This window comes from Rhynchophorus ferrugineus, unplaced genomic scaffold (assembly GCF_030347505.1).
Source record: "Rhynchophorus ferrugineus isolate W39M unplaced genomic scaffold, kcgeb_rfMv2 rfM8, whole genome shotgun sequence".
NCBI classification, from domain to species: domain Eukaryota; kingdom Metazoa; phylum Arthropoda; class Insecta; order Coleoptera; family Curculionidae; genus Rhynchophorus; species Rhynchophorus ferrugineus.
Window position 1 is genome coordinate 10,434,692 of NW_027472587.1, and position 21,157 is coordinate 10,455,848.

Below are 21,157 nucleotides of genomic sequence, written 5' to 3' on the forward strand. Positions count from 1 at the left end.
TAAAATCGATTATGAAGGGAAAATCCTAATACTAACACACCAGATTGGGTTTACTTACAAATTCTTAGATATAGCTAGCACACGCCTTCGATATGGTTTGGCAAGACGACCTATTTTATTAGCTACAGAAAATGTTAAAGAAGCGACACACTGAACTATTAAAATCTTATATCCCAGCCAGAATATTTAGAGTAAAACAAGAGGAACCCTACTATATAATAAAATAGGGTAAGACACAAATGGAAAATATCACTAGCACATTTGCTGATGATACTGCGATTATTGCTGCCAATAGAGAAGAGACAATAGAGAAGCAGCGACTTGAAAATTCAACCTGTCAGAGACATTATCAATAATTGGATTCAAATTTGGAAAATGTTTAAAAAATAGCCAAAATAAATTGGTGCACGTGAAGTTCACCTATAATTATACCCCACAAAAAACAATAATAAATAATGCTGTAATTTTATATAGCAATAATGCTAAACTTTACTGAAAGGAAGATATTAATAAGAAAAGGAGAAAACCAGAGTTGAAATATTTCTGCTGGAGTTCCACAAGGTAGCGCCTTAGGACCTCTCCTGTATTTGCTCTACACTGCTAACATCCCAACAATAAAAGAAACACTACTTGGAACCTTTGATGACAACACAACTATTATGGCAAAGTAGAAAATGTACAGGTGGCGGTCCATAAATCTACAAATCGACAAAAGATTGGAAAATTCAACTTTATAGCTCCAAATCTGTTCATGTTAATTTCGCATTGCGATGAAATAATAAAGACCTAATTATTTCACTCAATGGGTGCCCGATTCCTCAAGCAGAATTAGCTAAATACCTTGGCATCCATAAATTGGAAACATCATGTTAGACAAAAAGCAAAACACATTAGAATCAAAATAAAACAACTATTCTGGTTAGTCAGAAGATACTCTCAACTTGATCTAAAATCAAAGAAATTGATTTATCAGACAACCTGCCAATTGCAATCAATTTTCCAACCCTGCCAAAACAAAATTCTTCGATTAATTACCAATGCCTATCGCTACGTAACCAACGAAGAACTGCACAATGATCTGGAAATTAAACATATATGCGAAGTTATATATATATATATATATATATATATATATATATATATATATATATATATATATATATATATATATATATTAGAATATTGAAGCGAACCAAACCATACGAACTTATATAAAGTGTATACCATTAGTAAACTAAACTGTCTTGGTTGTGACAATCGTCTGCATTAATCCAAGTACAAATGAAATGTAGTAATAAATTAATTTATAATTAAGATTGTACTAAGCATATCTATTATCAAAAAAAAGTATAGCTTCATTGAATAAGTGTTACTAGATATATGAGTTTGAAATTATTCATTAGAAAAAATCGATTTTTTTCCCGCCACATTACTATCACACTAAAAAGCATTTTTATTTATACCTACCTAATATGTCGGGTTTTAAGGCAATTTTCACCCAAAAAGTGGCGACATCCCTGGAACTATCAATCAAGATATTCTCACATACATAATGCACGCAATCATTGCCTCCTTCACAAGACAAAACGATAGTTTTATTCAACGATATATTCGCCAATTTGGAAACATCCCTCTTAGCCGGTCTGGTGGTGTCCCCAGTGCGAACACAAGGAAACTCCGATCGGATCAATCCCTAATTACACATATTAATTAAACAAAATAGTTAATTATGTTATCAAAACTAATCTACAATATTGAAATATCTACAATTTATTAGATATACCTTTCCGTAACCAAGAAACTGAAATAAATGATATCTTGAAAGGGGTAGTTTAGTATAGCAACAAAAAAAATAATTTGAGAATATGTTATGTCTAACGCTTCAAAAAAGGTCACAGCTACTTGTTTGAAAGAAGGAATTTCAGAAAATACGTCAGAAAACAAAGTAGAAGAGGGTCCAATGTACGAAACAGGAATCGCATTTTTTCAGTATATGTATAATGTACCATTTCTTTCACAAAACTACTTTTTGAGACATTTGACATGATATCTCAAGTTTTACTGAACCGATTTAATGGAAACTCAGTGTGAGCCTGCTCTACATATTTTTCTATCGTATTAAAATCGATCTATTTTTGTATCTATAGAAAAATTTCGATTTTAACTATTTAAAAAAAAAATCGAAAATCTAATAAATGCCAAAAAATGTCTCGTTTTTTCGAAGAGATGTAATTTGGGCAAATATGTTAAATTATTGAACTTTTGTGCGATAATATAAAGCAGCACTTCTCTAGATTAAGAATTGTCTTATTTTGGTTTCAAGATTACTAGGAAAGTTGCAATAATGTCAACAAGGACGCGCCTTTTTTTGAGACCCTTCACTTTTTTTGTATTCTTAGTATTCTCTTTTTTTTTGTTAAGATTATTTTAATATTAAATCTTTTTATTATATGTTCTTGATAATACTTTTAGTATATTATAGAATATGAGACTTATAGCGATAGACTAATCAAAATTTTTACAGGAACATTTTATATAGGTTATATTCTTGAAATATACATATATTTTACAAGAACCGGCAACGTGCTTTCATGACTATTGTAATCAATTTGGATTTCAACAAATGATAAAACTAACTCTGCCAAATCAAGATAGCCGAAAACATAAAATCTCCTTTATTGAAAAAACCCCGTACAAAATTATTTACTTATTAATTTTGAGTGATTATAAGGAAAGATTAATTTTAGAAGTAAAATTACAATTTGACATTTTTTACGCCATTTAAATCCTTAAAAGTTATATTATACAAGGGAAGTTTGATAATTCAGCAATTTTTTGAATGAAATTTATTTTTAACCAAGAAAGCGGTTTATTTCTCAGCATCTCTGTTTATCTTAACACTTTTTCACCTCAAAATGATCTTTCCCAACGCCCTGAAAATAGGTGTTTGTTTCCATGATGAGCTTTTCATTCGACCCAAAGTGTTTACCACCCAGCCATTTCTTTAAGCGTGTAAACAGGAAATAGGCAGAGGAGGCTAAATCTGAAGAACATGCTGGATGGGGTAACAGTTCATAGCTCATTTTGTATATTTCTGCCATGGTGACTACTCAGTCTTGATTTAACAACACTTTTATCCCTTTCAAGATAGTCGATATGAATGACACCGCAAAAAGTCCATCCCGTCCAACAAACTGGTGAACTAAGAGATAGAAGTTGATCTTCCTTGGTCACCTGGAAACTTCACCGACATCGAGCATTTTTAATTATTTGGCGAGTGCATTCGGACAAGCATTTTGAATCACGCTAGTTATGGTTTCCAGGTGGATATCGTTGTGAATTAGGTTGTTACTGAGATAGGGCATCAACGATGGTACGTGGTACTTTATTTTGGAATCTCTGAAATATTGCTTTATTGAATTTGCTAATAGTACCTCACAATTCCATATCATACGTCCATATAAGCTATGCTGTGTATTTACGCCCTATAAGTTATCTGGTTCAGTTTAAGCCCAAATTGCTTACGTTTTATATGTATATGTTTCTTCCAAGTTAAGATTCGATCTAGATGCATATTCAACACTTCGCTTGCGAGAGTTCACGATCCTTAGGATTTATTGGTGAGTAGATTTTGTCTCATTTGCCTTGATACGCTATATTTTCCATACAAAGTATTATTATACATTGTATTATTATACATTATATTCAGCAGATATAACAAACATAACAAAGGACATTGCCTTGCGGAACATCTGAATATATTAGAAGTACTTCAGTGTATTTGTCATCCGATTTCATAATAAAATGTCTCTGTGTGAGATGTAACTTTAGTAGTTGAAAATGAGGATGGGGTAGAAGCTTTTTCCAGTCCCATAATGCAGCTGAACAATACTCTTTATCGTTTAAGATTTTATTTATTTGATTAACCAATCTGTGAACTTTCTCTATTATTCCATGTTTGTCACGGAAAACATCATTTTGGCTCTAGAATAATACGTCTTTCTTCTGTGATTAATTTCAGCCTCTTGATCTATAGTTTCACAGCCTTGGATATCACGATAACAGGCTTATAAGACGATAGGAGGAAAATGTTTTTTGATTTTTTTTCCTGCTTTCAATGATTTGGGTTTCACTTTCGGTCGGGCATGAACAATGATGCACATCATATTATGTGCATGCTCAATTAATATGATTATAGCCTTAGGCAGATCGGATACCTGGATTTTATCAACTATTACTGGCGTGACGACCTCTTTTGGATGACCTGAATATTCTGCATCACTTGTGCTGGTACGACCACAATATAAATCAGTAAACTACTTCTTAGAAGTTGAATTTAGCGGTAAAGACTCTCCATAGTATTTATCAACACTTTCTTTGATCTAATAATAAGAAATTAAACTTAGACAGCACAAAAAGATCACTTTCCGCTATCAATGACTTTCAAACACAAACTAAATGACGCAGACTTATCAAACTGTCCTCGTAATATTTTCAAAGAAAAACAACTGGACTTACCATAACTTCCATTATTTCGAACACTGACTGGTCTTTATACGTTACTACCGGTACCGAAATTAATAAATCAAACAGCAAAGGCGAAGGACCACCATTGCCAACCGTGAAGTTATGAGTTACCACTACTTCCGTCTCTTTACTATATATTGTGGACAATTGCAGATTTTCGGGGCTTTGACTACAATTTTTAATATTGGTTTAAATATACTAGGAAAATGAAGTTTCGTCACCTACCTGTCTAGAAATGGTTTGGTTTCCAATTTAACAGGTATGGAGAGTGTATCGTTATCTTTATATCCAGGTTGGTTTTTACCAAATGCTTTTACACTCGAGGAAATCTTGATATGGTTCAAAGAAATATTCAGGTTCGTAACTTCAAACGTATAAATATCCTAAAAAAAGAAAAAACTGTGTGACAATTTTTTTTTGTTCTATAACTTTTAATAAAACGGTTTTTTTGTCGTATTATACCTGAACTCAACAACGTAAACGGATATTTTATAACACGTACCAAAAGTTATGATAAATTAAAGTACTAAAAATAAATCAAGACAGTATGAACATTTTAAATCATATTTTCTATTTATATTATTAACTTTATAGAAAAAAATAGTAATATATATTTAAAAACAGACAATGAATCAAAATAGCTCAGGTTTAAGTGGTGAATAGAAAAAAATGAGCTATACTGAAAGAAAATGACGAAATATTAACTTTTCCTCTTGTGAACAGTAAAATTATCTTTCATTACAAATTCCTAACTAATGTTTTATATCCTGGTAAAAGCGTTCACCTTGTTCGTGATCACTTCAAGATTAGGAGGGAAAAAATCGGACTGGAAATGCAAGAAATGTATTTTTAAAGACATTCTGCATCCCATTGTTTTAAATTCACTCAAACTCGGCATTTTCAGCTTCTTTAAAAGTTTTTTTTTATTTGCGGGTCAACAGAAATGTCATCTTTTAATTTAGCATCACTTAATTTAGAGAAAACAGTTTTCAAATACAAAAATCATTTACCATTTTTATCCATGGCTTTGTCAAATTTCTCATTAACTCAAGTTTTATATGTAAGGGGGAAGAATCACGTTTTCTTGTGGTGTAAGAGGATCATATTTAATGTTTGATTTGAGGGTAGAGGAGTGAGTAGATTTTGTCTCGTTTGCCTTGATACGCTATATTTTCCATACAAAGTATAATTATACATTGTATTATTGCACATTGTAATCAGCAGATATAACAAACATAACAAAGAACATTGCCTTGCGGAACATATGAATATATTGCAAGTACTTCAGTTTATTCGTCATCCGATTTCATAATAAAATGTCTGTGAGATATGACTTTAATAGTTGGAAATGAGGATGGGGTAGAAGCTTTTTCCAGCCCCGTAATGCAGCTGAACAATACTCTTTATCGTTTAAGATTTTATTTATTTGGTTGACCAATCTGTGAACTTGCTCTATTGTTCCATGTTTGTCACGGAAACCATCATTTTGGCTCTAGAATAATACGTCTTTCTTCTGTGATTAATTTCAGCCTCTTGATAAATAGTTTCACAGCCTTGGATATCATGGTAACAGGCTTATATGACGTTAGGAGGAAGATGACTTTGGAGGTTTGACTACAATTTTACTACAATACTACAAGAGCTGAAGTCAGTTCTTCTTGACCACTTCATTACAGTTCTTTGTAGTCTCTACTGTTCCACAAACAGAGAAAAATGTCGTGAAACCTTCATGTAGTCGAAGTAATATAACAACATCTTTTCAATCAGCACAAGTTATATTATTTGTATTTGATTAGTTTAAAGTGCAGTGCTTGTTTTAAACTCACTGAATATGCAGTAGGTATGGAAGGATATTATTAGCCATTGTGGAGTAATACAGCTTGTAAGCGTAAATAGTATTCACACTATTAGTATGGAATGTGATGTGTTAGCCAACCAAATGAATAGACAATGTTTTTAACAAGAGAATAAGGAATTTAAAATACCTAATCTTATTTATATTAGAAAAATACAAAACATTTAACAATACCTAGGTTATAAATTAATTATTGTCCACGACTGTAAGCATTTTTATATAAAAATTAATTAAATAATGTATTTTACCTCGATGCTGCCGGACTGAAGCCGATCAGTGACTTTGCATATGTAAGTGGACTCGGATTTCGCACAAAACTTAGAACTTCTTAATTGTACTCCATCAGGAACCTCAAAATACACCTCGCAATTATATGCTGTGTCCGCTTTATTCGCAACTATAACTTTAACAATTATTTCACTATCCTTGCCTATAATAAATCTTGTCCTGAAAGAAAATATACTAATAGAATATGAATGGCGGACGGTACGTAGATACGGTGCTGTAGAACCCCCAAAAAAATAGGGAGCTTCCAAAGAAACAATAATTGTTTCTATATTCAAAAAAAAAACGAGATAAACATTTCCAAAACTATCACATATCAAACTGCATATTCAAAGAGCTCGCAAAGAACCAAGTCGGGAATTAGCCGGAACCCTGATTATGTAGATTAGACTCGTCGCCTTCGCCATTTTAATCAGAAACGTAACAAATGTGGAAAGTGTTCGATTGTTATTTTTATTGATTTTCGCTCTGCATTTGACTGTAATGGTTTAGTTGGCTTACTATACTGGCACTCATTTTGGACATGTGCCCCTACAAGTTATTAAATTTCTCGAGGTATCTACTATGCTTCCATTAGTTATGTCCGAGTGAGGAATGATTTCTCAAGTCCATTTGAGGTCCAAGCCCCTGCTTGCCAAAGAAATGTTGATCTCCCCTGCTATTCAATATAGTAGTGTGTGCCATTATGCGAAAAAAAATTCTAAAAGCAAATATGGTGTTCAATACGATGCTACAAATTTCTTGACCGATCTAATGTTCGCTGACGATGGCGCCATCGCGGCTAATAGAGATGATGACGAATTGCCCAATATAGATATAGTTTAAATTGGGTAGCCATATGACTTGACAATTAATGAAGAAAAAACCAAAATATTTACAACGTATGGATCGCCCGCTATTATGAAATTATTAGAATTATTATTAGAAACAGTGACATATAAGAAAAGTAGCATCTACTGTTAAATAAATAAGCCAATGCGAACAAGCAATAGGAGCGTTTGTCAATATTTCTATGTAGCTCTGAGATGTGGAGACTCCTACAGCATGACATTCGTAACCTTGAGGTCTTTCAAATACGATGGTTAAGGCAACTTCTACAATTCTCTCCCCATTTTCATATTAAAATTGAAACAATTCATTTAAGATGCGATAATCAGTGTAAAGTCAAGAGAAAAGGACGATCCGAAAGAGACACGGATCAAAATCTATGAACTGAGACTATGAATTGAGGATTGTGGCACACTACCCCTTTTCAAATGTTTATTAACAAACAGTCCGGGAGATATGTTGAATGAGGCCGACTAAAAACACTTTAACGCCTGCTATCTATTGAAATAAGTGTTCCAAAATAGACAACTTTAATAACAAATAAATTACAAAAAAAATCAGAAAAGGAAACTGGATTTTTTTTTCAAAAATTATATTTTTTATCAGCCACCAATCCATGTTCATGATATGAACCACAAATATTATCTATAAAACCCTTAATAAATATTTTACCCAAGATTTATTACCTGTCAGTGTCCATATCAATGGAGAGGCCAGTTTCGCATTTGTTATCGCCTCCACATCCGTGTTGATACGGAATCTCCAATAACAAATGCTTAGCTCCGTAAGCGATCACATCATTCAGTTCAACAGCCACAGTAACATTGACTTCTAGTGGTTGAATGTTCGAAAACATATCCTAAAAAGTAAAATTTGTCATTCATTTATGTTATCATTACTAATAAAAGCTGACTGCTACTATATTTATCTGATAAAAACAAACTAATAGATTTATAAAAATACATTTGTTTCATATATATTTCATAAGACAAAGCGAATAGCGCCAATGTTCATTTTTGAGGAAATGTTAGAAGCGGAAGAACTATAAATTTGTTAACCCGTGGTTAAAAAAGCTGGTCCTTGGTCTAAAACGTTGAATCTGTAAAGCATAATGATATATGTAGTTAGGTTAGTACCATAAGCGTATAAGAGATGTCAGCACAACCGACATTTTAGCGACCTTTAGACCACGCTGGTGGATTGGTACCATGCGGTTCCCGTTCCTATACCTATAAAACGTTAACATTCCTATAAAAGACCAGCACGAATTATTGCACAAAATAGTAGTGAGTATTCGGACAAACAATCGCATCAACAGCCACAGATTCGGACTGACCAAACGAGCATTCCTACAATTGGTGATCCCGACGTGATTGAAGTGCCTAACAGATAAACCAGCTCAACAGAAGCCATTCGACAGGTGCTCCACACTTTCATGAAAGGATAGCGCGAGAAATCCATCACCATCACATTATCATCATAGTCGGCGTTATCTGACGAGACTAGCGCGACGGGCGAAGACCACAGAAGCCCATCATACATAACATCGACACATCAACACCCTTGCATCTTGAAACGGGACGCCCCAAGGTGAACGACGTCCTACTGCACTTTCGATAGCAACTGATCCCGTAAAACTCCAGACTAAGGTTGAATACCCATCTCATAAGCAGTCTCTGAGCGATTGATTGCATGTTTGCGGCTGTGCTCAGGAACCTGCACCACATGGAGGTGCGTTTCACAGCAGTTCCACTAGGAGGGGAGTGATATAGCGACCGCTACAACACTTTAAAGTACCAAGTATTCACCTACATCAAGTTCGAAGGTTGGCAACGCTGGTGGATTGGTATCATGCGATTCCCGGCTATAGAAGACCACCAAGACGACGTTTCGCTCTCTATTTTTCCACTACCACTTCCACAGCGCTACCGTACTTCCTTTACCTAACCTAATATCATGTACATTTCCCATCGACCACATCTATCATTCAATATCGAAATAAACAAGTTTTTATTCAAGCAGTGTTTTCAGTTTCCGTGCGAATTGCTTCCACAAAATAGTAGTGAGTGTGTGTGAAACAATAGCATCGACAGCCACACATTCCGACCGACCAGACAAACATTCTTACATATCTGCTGCTTCTGAAGTTAATACTAACCTTGTGAGATATTATGCTACTTTTGTTATTTTCAAAACAATGGATCAAAAATAATTTCGTGTTTTAATTTTACACTGCTTCTTGATGGGAAAAAATACAGTTCAAGTGGTTTGAAAAGTATTATAAGGACACCGCTCCATCAGGAGCAACAAAAAAATGTTGATATACTGGCAACAAACTGCTGACTTCAAAGGTGGTCGTGGAGACACCGATGATGCAGAACGCAGTGGACGCTTAAATCAGGTGATAACTCCAGAAAACATCCAAAAACTTCACAAAATCGTTTCGAATTATAGAAAAGTGAAGTTGCGTGTTGGTTTTATATCGCATGAGCATTTGACTATGAGAAAGCTCTGTTCAAAGTAGGTGTTGCATTTGCTCGACGTTGACCAAAAACAAAAACGTGTTCATGATTCTGAGCAGTGTTTAGTCATGCTTAGACGTAACAAACCGGAATTTTTGTGGAAACATGGATCCATCCCTTCACCCCGGAATCATAACGATCATGATCTGAGTGGACAGCAACTGGTGAACCTCATCTAAAGTGCCCGAAAACACAACAATCGGTTGGAAAGATTATGGCGTCGGTATTTTTTTGCATATACGTGGTGTAATAATCATCGACTATCTCTAGAAGGGAAATACTGTGTCACAAGTCAATCAAACTAGTGACAAAACTACATGAATTGAACTTCGAATTGCTCCCACATCCACCGTATGCGCCAGATTTGGATCCCAGCGTCTACTAGCCGTTCGCAGACCTCAAAAAAATGCTCACCGGTAAAAAATTTCGCTTGGATGAAGAGATTATCACTGAAACTGAGTCACATTTTGAGGCAAAAGGCAAATCCTTCTAGAAAAGTGGTATTGAAATGTAAAAGCGGCGTTGGAATGATTGTGTAAATCTAGAAATTACGTTGATGAATAAAGCCAATTTTAAACAAAAAAAAACTGGTTTTCTTTGTTAGGCTCGTGTTTTTTCCAAGGAAAACTACGTCTGGTTTTTTATTTCCGCACATACACTGGATACACAACACTTTTCGAATAAAGAATAGAAGAAACATTATAATCAGATACTAGTGATTATATTTAAGATACAGGAATGCTAAGCGTACTTCATGATAGACCCACACAAAAATGGTATTGTAAGAAAACTGAAACAAGCAATCGCATTATGGAAATAAGCCAATCAAATGCCCTTGTAGGTCAATTCAAATGAACCAATCGAAAAGGTGGTCTCAGAGTTAGCATTTACGGACCATGCAAAACATTTCGGTTTTACCTATTTAAGTAAAACTTCTATATATACTCTATAATTCTTGTACACATATTAACGACGCTAGAAACACTACCTCCCGCCTCTTACCTCTCTTTCGACAGAGAAACCGAGCAAAGACCGACATTAATTGGCCGCGAAAATCAAAAATGGTGAAATCGCTATAATTTTTATGGAAGCAAATATTTTCAATGTTCGGTCGCACTTTTCATATAATTGTGCTCATACATATCAGAATATATTAAGTAAAACCCGCGCATAATAAATGTTTATTTTTTGTAGACCGGTGTAATAGTATGTAATGTTTAGTAGACATGTTTTGGTGTTCTTTGGGTCCTCCATTACAACTACAGTACATTGAGTATTTTGTGATATGCAACCGACTGTTGTTTGACAAGACGAAGTTGTTAATCGTTGGAATTGAAAGATCATATTAAGCTGACAATTATAAGCTAGAAGATTTTAAATCCCTAGCAGTGAGTTTACTTCCTCGTAAAAAAATAATGATTAATTAAAATAATACCTCGAATTCCTTAATTTGAACACCATTCCCTCATGAATAAATTACTTATTATTCAGTTATCCTCCAAATATAATCTCCTAAAAATCTGGAAAATGCTTTACCTTTAATTGCGAATATATTAATCATAAATTGGGTATACATTAACATTATTTTAGATATTACTTTTAGGGTATAGAGCCAGCATTCAAAGGACCACGCTTTACGGTTACTTTACGGTAACCACAATACGGTACCTTTTGATTGTCAGATTTCCAAAAATGATTTGTTTAGATAGGTATATTGAAAGTAATTGATAATTTCTTCTAATAACTGATAACAATAAAACATACCTTTACTCTCAAAGTATACATTTTACATATTGGATTATTGAAGGGTACACGTATGACGTCACTCTTCAGTTCGGGAACCAATCTATAATCCATAGAGTCCATATAAATGCTGAATGGGACTTCCGTTAGGGAGGAGCGTTCACTTCGTCTTGTAACTGCTATGCATAGAGTTAAACCAAGATCGGTCATTTTGGACGACAGCGATGAACTACCCGGCGTCAATTGACAGGCAAAGTCGATAATTTGGCGACTGTGAATGATGAAAACCTGATCGGATTTATAAGCACCAACGGCGATATCTGCAAGAGGAAACCATGAATAAATATGATTGCGATATATAACATAGAAAATTATAAAAATTACTAAATAAGATAATAGAAATTGAAATATCGAACCGGTACGCTAAAAGGGATTTACAACATGGTACTACTGTGTATTAAATCGCATCGGGTATATTTGTAAGTTCACTAATAAGGCTTCACTTTTCAGTATATATCGTCGAAATGTGATTTTTTTCAGTGCGTTGTAAAGCTGCTTCAAGGTTAAAGAACTACCTGGTCATGCATCAACACCAACGGCAAAGCCGAATATCCATTGCGGCAAGGTAATGATCTGTATTTGGTATGATCAGCTTCGTATAGTATACTATATACTGTTAAAACCTAATGAATCCATCAATGGTGATCGTTATCGGCTATAATTGATGCGTTTGAGCCGATAAATGCGTAAGAATGGCCAAAATGCGAGCAAATACAGAATAATATTATCATTTAGCTAGACAATGCCCGACCACATTTTCCAAATCCGATGAAAACACACCTAGAAATTCTCCAGATTTTGTGCCTTCTGGTTATTACTTGTTCCGACATATAAGTCATGACCTGTCTGAGCAACGCTTCACTTCTTATGAAGGTATCAAAAAATTGTATCGAGTGTTCTTTCGAGATCGAATCCGTAAATTGGCTGAAAGATGGGGAAAAGTAACGGCCATCAATTTTAAATAAAATACGTTGTACCGATTTTTCATTAGAAAAAATCTTTAAATATAATTTATAAGCCCAATATAATAATTTATGTAAGACAAAAAATATTTTCGTTCAAATTTCAAAAAGCTTGTCAGAAATTAGATGGACGTTGTTCCAATTTCTGTTATTCGTTTGTCGAAGATAACCATAACAACATATCATTCATCTTAACAACAATCAATAACGTAAGAGCTTGCCAAACTAAAATCGTAAAAGATAAAGTAACGTTTACAACTACAAATCAAACTCAAATATTTTTTAAAAATATACTACTGAAATATAAGCATTAGAAAAATAATATACCACTAACTACGGGGAAGTGTACTACAGCAATAGGAATTCAACAATAAGAAAAAATGCGTTAAAAATCATATAAAATTATCATATATTCTTTGCGTTAGTTTTCGGTAATTTCTATTTTATTTCCGCGATATTATTGCTCTTGCATTGTTACAGAAATATCAGCATGTACCATAAATTCGTCAAAGTTAATTCATAGAAATTTGAAATCACAAACAAACAAACACAATAGGCATCATCATAAATGGACATAACATATTTAGGAAGAATTCCAACAAAATGTCAGTTATATTTCAGAGTAAGATAGCGAATAGTTGGCTTGGTTGGCGCAGTGGTAAAGGCGACAGGCCACAATCTACTATTGCGAATCATCGAATACAAAATATATATATCATCGAATACAACATATACAAAACATCGAATATACCAACAATATCAGTGAACGACTAAATAAAAATATTACTCACCATTATGGCCGTTGGAGTCGATATCATTACCTCGCGATAATCCTAAGCCAAAACCCCTTGAAGGTTTGTTTAAATTAAACTGGGACGGTGTAATTCTTTGAGCTAATTTCACCCCCTTCTGGGTCCCCCGATATATATACACAGCACCAAGACCGCTATCTTCATAAGGGGCTCCTATAGCAATATCTAAAAGAAAAAGAAAAAATAGTGTGAATAACAGAATTAAGAAATGGGGATATACAAAGGATAGAGAAAATAATATCAACACTAGACATATACACAATATTTATTTATTGCTAAGGTTTTGAGTCACCATTTGCATTTCAAATTTCTACAATTCTTCGTAGAATAGATTTGTAGAGTGCCTGAATAGTTTCAAATAATAATTATTAAATTATTTTGATCTCTGTTTTTTATATATGTCCTCGATTTAAAATTAGTCGCACAATATTTACAATAAAATATCAAAACCCTCGCATTTTCCTCCAAAAATACGCCGCGGATTAGGAAATTCACCACAAGTTGGCAACGCTGAAGACAATGACTTGTTCTCTTACTGTTAAGTAAAAAATCGAAAGAAGAATCCCCATAAAGAACACAGAAACACTTCAGGAACTGATCTATAACACGTCATTTGAATATTAAAAAAAATAAGAGAACGAAAACATTACTACAAACTTATCGTGCTATTTCCGCTTCATTTAAACAAATTGATACAACGTATATGTTAAAATTGTTCAAACTTACCTTGCTATATTTGCATTTTATTAGTGTTTGGATAATAAATGATTCACAAGTGATATACACGATTTACACAAACGAATGAATCATCATTCCTTTTAACAAAAAATAATTATTTGTCATCAAGCACACAACTGTTCGTTATGTGAAATAAGTAATAACAATAAACAAATAACAATATGGAAAACCGTTAGTAATGTCTATAAGAATGTTGCTTCGCGAAAATGCTTAACGAAGTATAATAATTAGACGCATATAAATGTAATATGATAATGTTACGGCTGATCGATGAACCGAATAAGTTACTGTTAGGCTAATTTTAAACCCAGGGCCTAAAATAAAATTATATTTAATAAAACAATATAAAGCAATCTAATATCTTAAAAAAATGAAACCAGAGATACAATAAATAAAGCACATAAGCGTGAGATCTTGATGTCGAGGTGGTCGAATTTTGAAAACATGAACCTGAACAACCAATTTTCAATGACAAGGGGAAATTAAAAATATACTTGAGCCGGCTTAGTAGCGCAGTGGTAAAGGCGACAGGACGGTCCACCTACTGTTGCGGTAGTAACGGGTTCGAATCTTGCTGGGGCATGGTCGTAAATTTATGTTTGTAATTGTTTAATATTTGTGATTGTTCTAGGCAAGAGTGTAAAATCCGACAAGAAAAATGATCCCAGTCACGCCAGTAACCAGGCTGGATAAGACCGGATGCCTTCTGGGATGATTTCTCCACTCACTACACTTAAACCGAGGACCGTGGATGGGAGCCCACGTTAAACTGTAGGTCCAGTCCAGATAAAAACAATCTTAGTCCATAGTAGTTAATAACATTGACGGACAATGATTATAAAACAAACAATAATGGTAACTGATAGCAATGATAAACTATGTTAGGATAAAGTATGACATGTACACACGGTACGAAGGGAAAATAACGCAAGACGTACCAGCTTATACCCTAACACTAACAACTATGGACGTGCAATGAGCTATTAGAGTTAGTACTACTCACTAGAGTAAAACCAGTATTTTCAATATATATATATATATATATATATATATATATATATATATATATATATATATATATATATATATATATATATGTATGTATGTATGTATAAGTACTGAAAATGCCCCTTCTGCGAAGCTCTAAATGTTTTTGAAAAAGTTGGGTACCAATTTGCAAATTTTTTGGATTATCGCGGGTTTATTTGTGGATTTGGAGGAATATTGCAGAGCAGAATGTATTCCCTTCAAACTTCTTCGAATGTGGAAGGCGAAGGAATGGAAGCCTCATCAAAAAAGTGGCAAAAGGTCATCGATCAAAACGGCTGCTATATTCGTTTTGAAAAACATCAAAAATCCAATTATAAAAAGAATAATTGTATCCAAACATACCATTGTATCCATCGAGGTCATAATCTCCCAGTGAAGACATAGTTGTTCCAAATCTCCCTCCATTGACGGAATATTTACTGGTAAGTATAGCAGTTGGTTTCTAACAAAAAATAAATTACTATCTTTTAAAATGCATCGAATTGACATTACACATACAAGATCCCTTGCAAATTTTATGTTGGAATAAAAATAGACTGCTCCCTCGTCCCATGTACTTCCTTTGGTCATAGGAGCTGATATGAAGATATCAGTTAATCTGTCTCGAGTTACATCCGCAGCCAATAGAGAAGCGCCGAAATACGCTCCAATTTCGAAGCCATAGAAAGTTTTAAACACGTACATTTTTGTTTTGTAACTAGTGTCATATTCGTATAGTCTCACCTAAAACAAAATTTGACCAATAAGTATTGAATTATCCGTATTTGTTAGTAGCTTATTCTTAAATTAATCAATTCTGTCACATTTACAAAGTACCACGTGGAGAGTACGTAGAAAGACACAATATACCAACAGTTAATGAAGTTACGTACATAATGCAGAGAAAACGCAGATGATCCGACGCAATCATCATTCTTACGATGCTTTAGTTTTCTTTAAACATCCACGTAGAGGAGTAGTACCATAGAGGGACGAAAGCTCTTGCGGCTTGACTGATTCGACTTATTATTTCAACAGTGCGGGTTACTTTCTCCCCCTGCATTGCTGATCCCGAGTACCTGGGACCTCTGCGGGTGAGTTGTCAATACTTTGATCATTTCTTGGCCTTCACTTCAAACTATACCATTAAGAATGCTAGAGGCCTCAGCATCTGTATCAGCGAACATCAGATCGGTCAAGGATGTCATCAGATGTGTCTAGTCGTAAAAGCATAATTGCATCCACTAACATGTCAAAAAGTAGTAAAGAGACGGTATATTCTTGGCTAATACCGAATTAGATCTCAATGATCTCTTAGATCAACTAATGAAACCATCTTAAGATGCATTAAGGAGTTTAATAATGTTTAGGAGAATATGCTCAGCTTCCAAAACTGCCCAGCATATAAAATCAAAAGTAGAACCAATAAAAACGAAAATTACCAAATTTCCACATCCGATATATATACAGCAATGACATTCCGGAAAACCACAAAGCTATAGCAGCAAATATTTCGATATAACTGTTGTAAGTTGCTACTGGTATATAAAAAGAACAATTTGCCAACTGCAGGCAATAGTCGAAATGATCCATGAATGTTTTTTTTTTTTCATAGAGCCCTTGGATATCTAATCTAAGTAACTGCAAATGTTAATTTTAATATTTACACAGAAATAATTCCACAAAAGAACAAAAGAAAGCACATTTCATTTTAGTAATAAAATTTAAAAAACATAGAGAATCATTTTATTACAATATACGATTTACAATAAATGGTACAAAGATCACCGAATATATATACCGGATACACCGAAAACAAAGATCATCTTTTACAGCTAAAAAAAATTGAAGACGCGATTTTGGGGGTATTATTCGATGATTATTTGCATAATATGGAAGAATAATATGCATAATTGTTGGAAGTAACGCAAGAAACCATTTCCAATAGCTTGAAGAACATGAGAATGATCCAATATTTTGTGCCGTATGTATTGAAGATTAGAGACATCGAAAGACCTTTGGCCATTAGCTGGTTCGACGGCAAAATTAGAAAGGTTTTTTGCATCGTATTGTTACTGCTGATAAAAAGTAAACCCATAGAGAAAAATATCGTGGGAGCCACCTGATCATTTATCTATATCAACGGCAACGCTTGCATGTGACTCTGTATATGGTAGGATATAGATAGGATAGTTTGGTGTGGTACACATTGAGCTACTAAATCCTAAAGGAACCATCAGTGGCAATCGCTATAGAAAATAATTCAGGCGTTAATTTGAACCCAACCTTCGTATTCTTCAGACTTTGTTCCTTCTGATATTGTTTCAATATATATATATATATATATATATATATATATATATATATATATATATATATATATATATATATATATATATATATATATATATATATATATATAGTCCTGAACCTGGAGTCCTATATAGTGGTTCACTTCTTATGAAGATACCAAAAAATGGGTAGATTCATGGATAAGATCAAAAAGAAAGATGGGGAAAAGTAGCAGCTATACATTGTACCGAATTGTCACCATAAAGCTTCAAATTTGAAAAAATCATTTAAAACTAATTTATAGGCCAATAATGTGAAAGCATCTATATTATGCCTTCCAATAAACCTAATACTAATACTTACCACTCCATATAGATCGTGTCCTCTTGGGGCACCAGCCATAAATACACGTTTGTCGTCTTCCTTCAGTTTCAAACTGATCACGGAATAGCCTAAAATATTAAATATGCTTTTTTAATTCTTGTAAATTCAACAGAAAATTGTTATACTATCATACAATGTTAGTTACAGTTAACTGTAAAAACACTTTAACAAGTAACTCTTTATTAAGTTTCTTCATTATTTCATCAGTAAGTCAGCCAGTATAAATTATATTTTCCCATATAACATTTTGGATTTCAGAAAACTATCTGCATTATGAGTGTTGAATTTCAAATGATTGTCTCGTTACATAATAAGGCTTAGGTCTATTAACATTATTCCGAAGCAAAACAAGATACTAAAGAACGATGTGCAACCTATACTTCAGCTCCAAAGAAATTAACTTCAAATGTAGAATTCACAAAGTAGACAATCACTTGAAAAACTATTGTTGTTGTTGATTGTATTCAATAATTAAATCTGTTTGAAAGCATCAGAGGTTTTCTTACAAAACAGAGACAAAACTTTTTCTGTTACTATCTAACAAAACTTATGGAACAAATTAAAATCTAATTAAAAAATTCATTTCTTAGATGATTTGAGGGTGGTAGACTTATGTATCCATTTTATGAATATTTAATCAGTAATAATGATAGTAAAATATTGTTCAAAGAAAGGAATTTACTAGTAGTGATATTTTTTTATTAAAACTAGTGTGTAATATGTATGTTTGTATACACTAGTGTACAATGTTAATATGCCTCTGTCTTAACACACTAACAAATAACTACATCTAATGTATTTTCCATTGGATCACTTAGTGTTTAGACATTAGTAAGATCAGATGGTTTTTCAGTTCCAGAAATCTAATTACCTACATTTTGCACATGTCTTTCTTTGATGAGAATAGGCAAATTTTCTGATAGTTCCTACGACCATCTTAATTTCTATGTCGCATTGGAGATCATAAAGCACAGTACTTTATTTTGGGACCTGTGAATTTTTTGTATATTGGATAGTGAAGTCACTGGCACACGGCTTAGCATTCAAAGTCATGGCAAGATATTTTCCTGTGTTGGCAATGAAGACATCTATGAAATCTATATATGTCGATTCAGATACATTTAATTTAGTTCGCCATTTCATAGTCCAGGTGGCAACTTTATCAAGAGCAAATGGAGTTTTCAGGTTGAGCTTTCTACAAACCCTACTGTTGCTATTGTTGCCCTATTATCAACTGTGATAGTGATAGTGATAGTTGTACTATATAATATTGTGGGGAAACCACTGATGTAAAAAAGATGGCACTGACGAAAAAACTGGCACCAACACACTTCCCTGTGGCATGCCAACCATTTTCAGTTTCAGATCATAGTATGTTCTTTCATATTTAAGTGTGAACTTTATTTTATATAGTGGGACTTTATGCCACACTTTGTATCATTCTAACTTTAGTACTTTAAATGAACACAAGAAACAACAAACAAATTACTATTGTAACTCTATCAGAACAATTATTGAGATCAAAACATTATCCTTGGTTTGGATGGAATCTTTTTTTCAAACGTTCTGCAAATATATTCGCTTTTGCAGAATTAGTTCCCATCGGACTTCGACCCAGAAAATAACAAAGAAACACTTTAAACATTAAAATGTAAATATATGAGATATTTAACAGCGTAAGTTACGGTCAATGTTTCAGTCTTAGTCGGATTTTCAATATCACAGAGATAGTTGAACATCCGCTGCTGATAACTAACGTTTATGAACTCCAGGAGATATAGTGGGATGCATACAGCTACATTAGTAATCTCCTAAATTTTATTTAATTTTTAACAGATGTAATGTGATTATTCAAACCACAAAATCATAACCGCAGGGACAAAGAATATATTGTATAATTTATAATGTTAATGACTAACGTGGTCTGTACAGAATTAGTTATTCAATAGAAAATATTGATTGAAAAAAAATTATTGTGGTTTGTAGCTGTAAAATATGTATAATAATGGATGTTCGACTTTGATCCACAATATATCTGTATCCGTATTTCGCGCGTATATCCACTGACAATATGACGCAAATAACATTTCCACTTAGTACAGATGATGAACAAATATATAGTCAATTCGAAATAACATTACCTGCAGCAATTTGTAAATTCGTTTTAGAAACAGGCAATACTTAGATAAAATGTTGTCGAATGATAGGAAATAAAACGTAAGGATAGGAGCGTAAAAACTTTAGGTGTTTCGCTATACAAAGTGGTTAGCATTTTATGTGAAGTTAAGGATTTCAAGGAGCTGCATGTATGAGTGTAGAATTAGCTAACAGTGTCACTAAAAATATATTCGAATGCCACCCTTTCAGCAATATATAAAAAGTTTCATAAAAGGTCCCAACGATTTTGTACGATGTTTCATCACTATGGACCTATGACTATGATCCTTAATCAAAGTAGGAGTGTGACGCAAGATGTAAAATCAGCTCTCCCTCTTTGGAATGAGTCCATGTTCATAAATCGACCAAAAATTAATTTTTTGCGATGTAAAAGGAATTGTGTTCGTACATGACCTAAGACAAGGGCTAAAACAATAATACCAGTGTTTTGTTTACTCAACACGCCTACTCACCTACTTCAAGAAGCCAAAGTTAAAATAACCCAATAAAAGTACAAACTATTTCAACATCTAACTTATTCTCCTGATTTAGCTCAAGAAAATGTTTCCTAAAGGTCGACTTTCATCTTCGTAAATACTTGTATTTAAATTACTAACCGAAATATCCATCACTTTCGAATATGTCGTATTTCAAATCATATGCCTCTGGCATCACCATCTCCAATCTGGTGGTATCACATGAATACGTGGCTGTGGTACCTGAAATAATGGTAAAATTAGAATAAAGAGATTTTTTACGCACTGTTATAATACCAGATAATTTCTTTACGCCAGGTGCACCAATAAGCATCTTTGGTCCACCCTATAACAATGAAATTAGATTATCAAGTGTGTTAAATATAATGAATAACTATTAACTATTCACTACACATTACACAGAGAAAACCACATGTAAATAGAGAATGAGACTCGCAAAAATCATAACGATATCACTGTCTTCAAA

The 21,157-nt window shown here is 33.5% G+C and overlaps 1 protein-coding gene across 3 annotated transcripts in view; it reads right to left on the reverse strand.

Moving 5' to 3' along the window:
* The window catches only part of LOC143200766 (integrin alpha-5), a 35,177-nt gene that overhangs the window by 2,393 nt on the left and 11,627 nt on the right, over window positions 1-21,157 (reverse strand). For 2 of the 3 annotated variants that reach the window (XM_076411383.1, XM_076411381.1), the window contains 12 exons: window positions 20,968-21,016; window positions 20,812-20,913; window positions 18,017-18,105; window positions 15,881-16,105; window positions 15,725-15,824; window positions 13,574-13,759; window positions 11,782-12,080; window positions 8,182-8,354; window positions 6,631-6,829; window positions 4,753-4,910; window positions 4,519-4,696; window positions 1,468-1,693 (listed from right to left, as the gene is read on the reverse strand). In XM_076411383.1, coding sequence (XP_076267498.1) covers window positions 1,468-1,693; window positions 4,519-4,696; window positions 4,753-4,910; window positions 6,631-6,829; window positions 8,182-8,354; window positions 11,782-12,080; window positions 13,574-13,759; window positions 15,725-15,824; window positions 15,881-16,105; window positions 18,017-18,105; window positions 20,812-20,913; window positions 20,968-21,016 — 1,984 coding nt within the window. The remainder of the gene's footprint in view (window positions 1-1,467; window positions 1,694-4,518; window positions 4,697-4,752; window positions 4,911-6,630; window positions 6,830-8,181; window positions 8,355-11,781; window positions 12,081-13,573; window positions 13,760-15,724; window positions 15,825-15,880; window positions 16,106-18,016; window positions 18,106-20,811; window positions 20,914-20,967; window positions 21,017-21,157) is intronic. The other variant, XM_076411382.1, reaches the window with a different exon arrangement.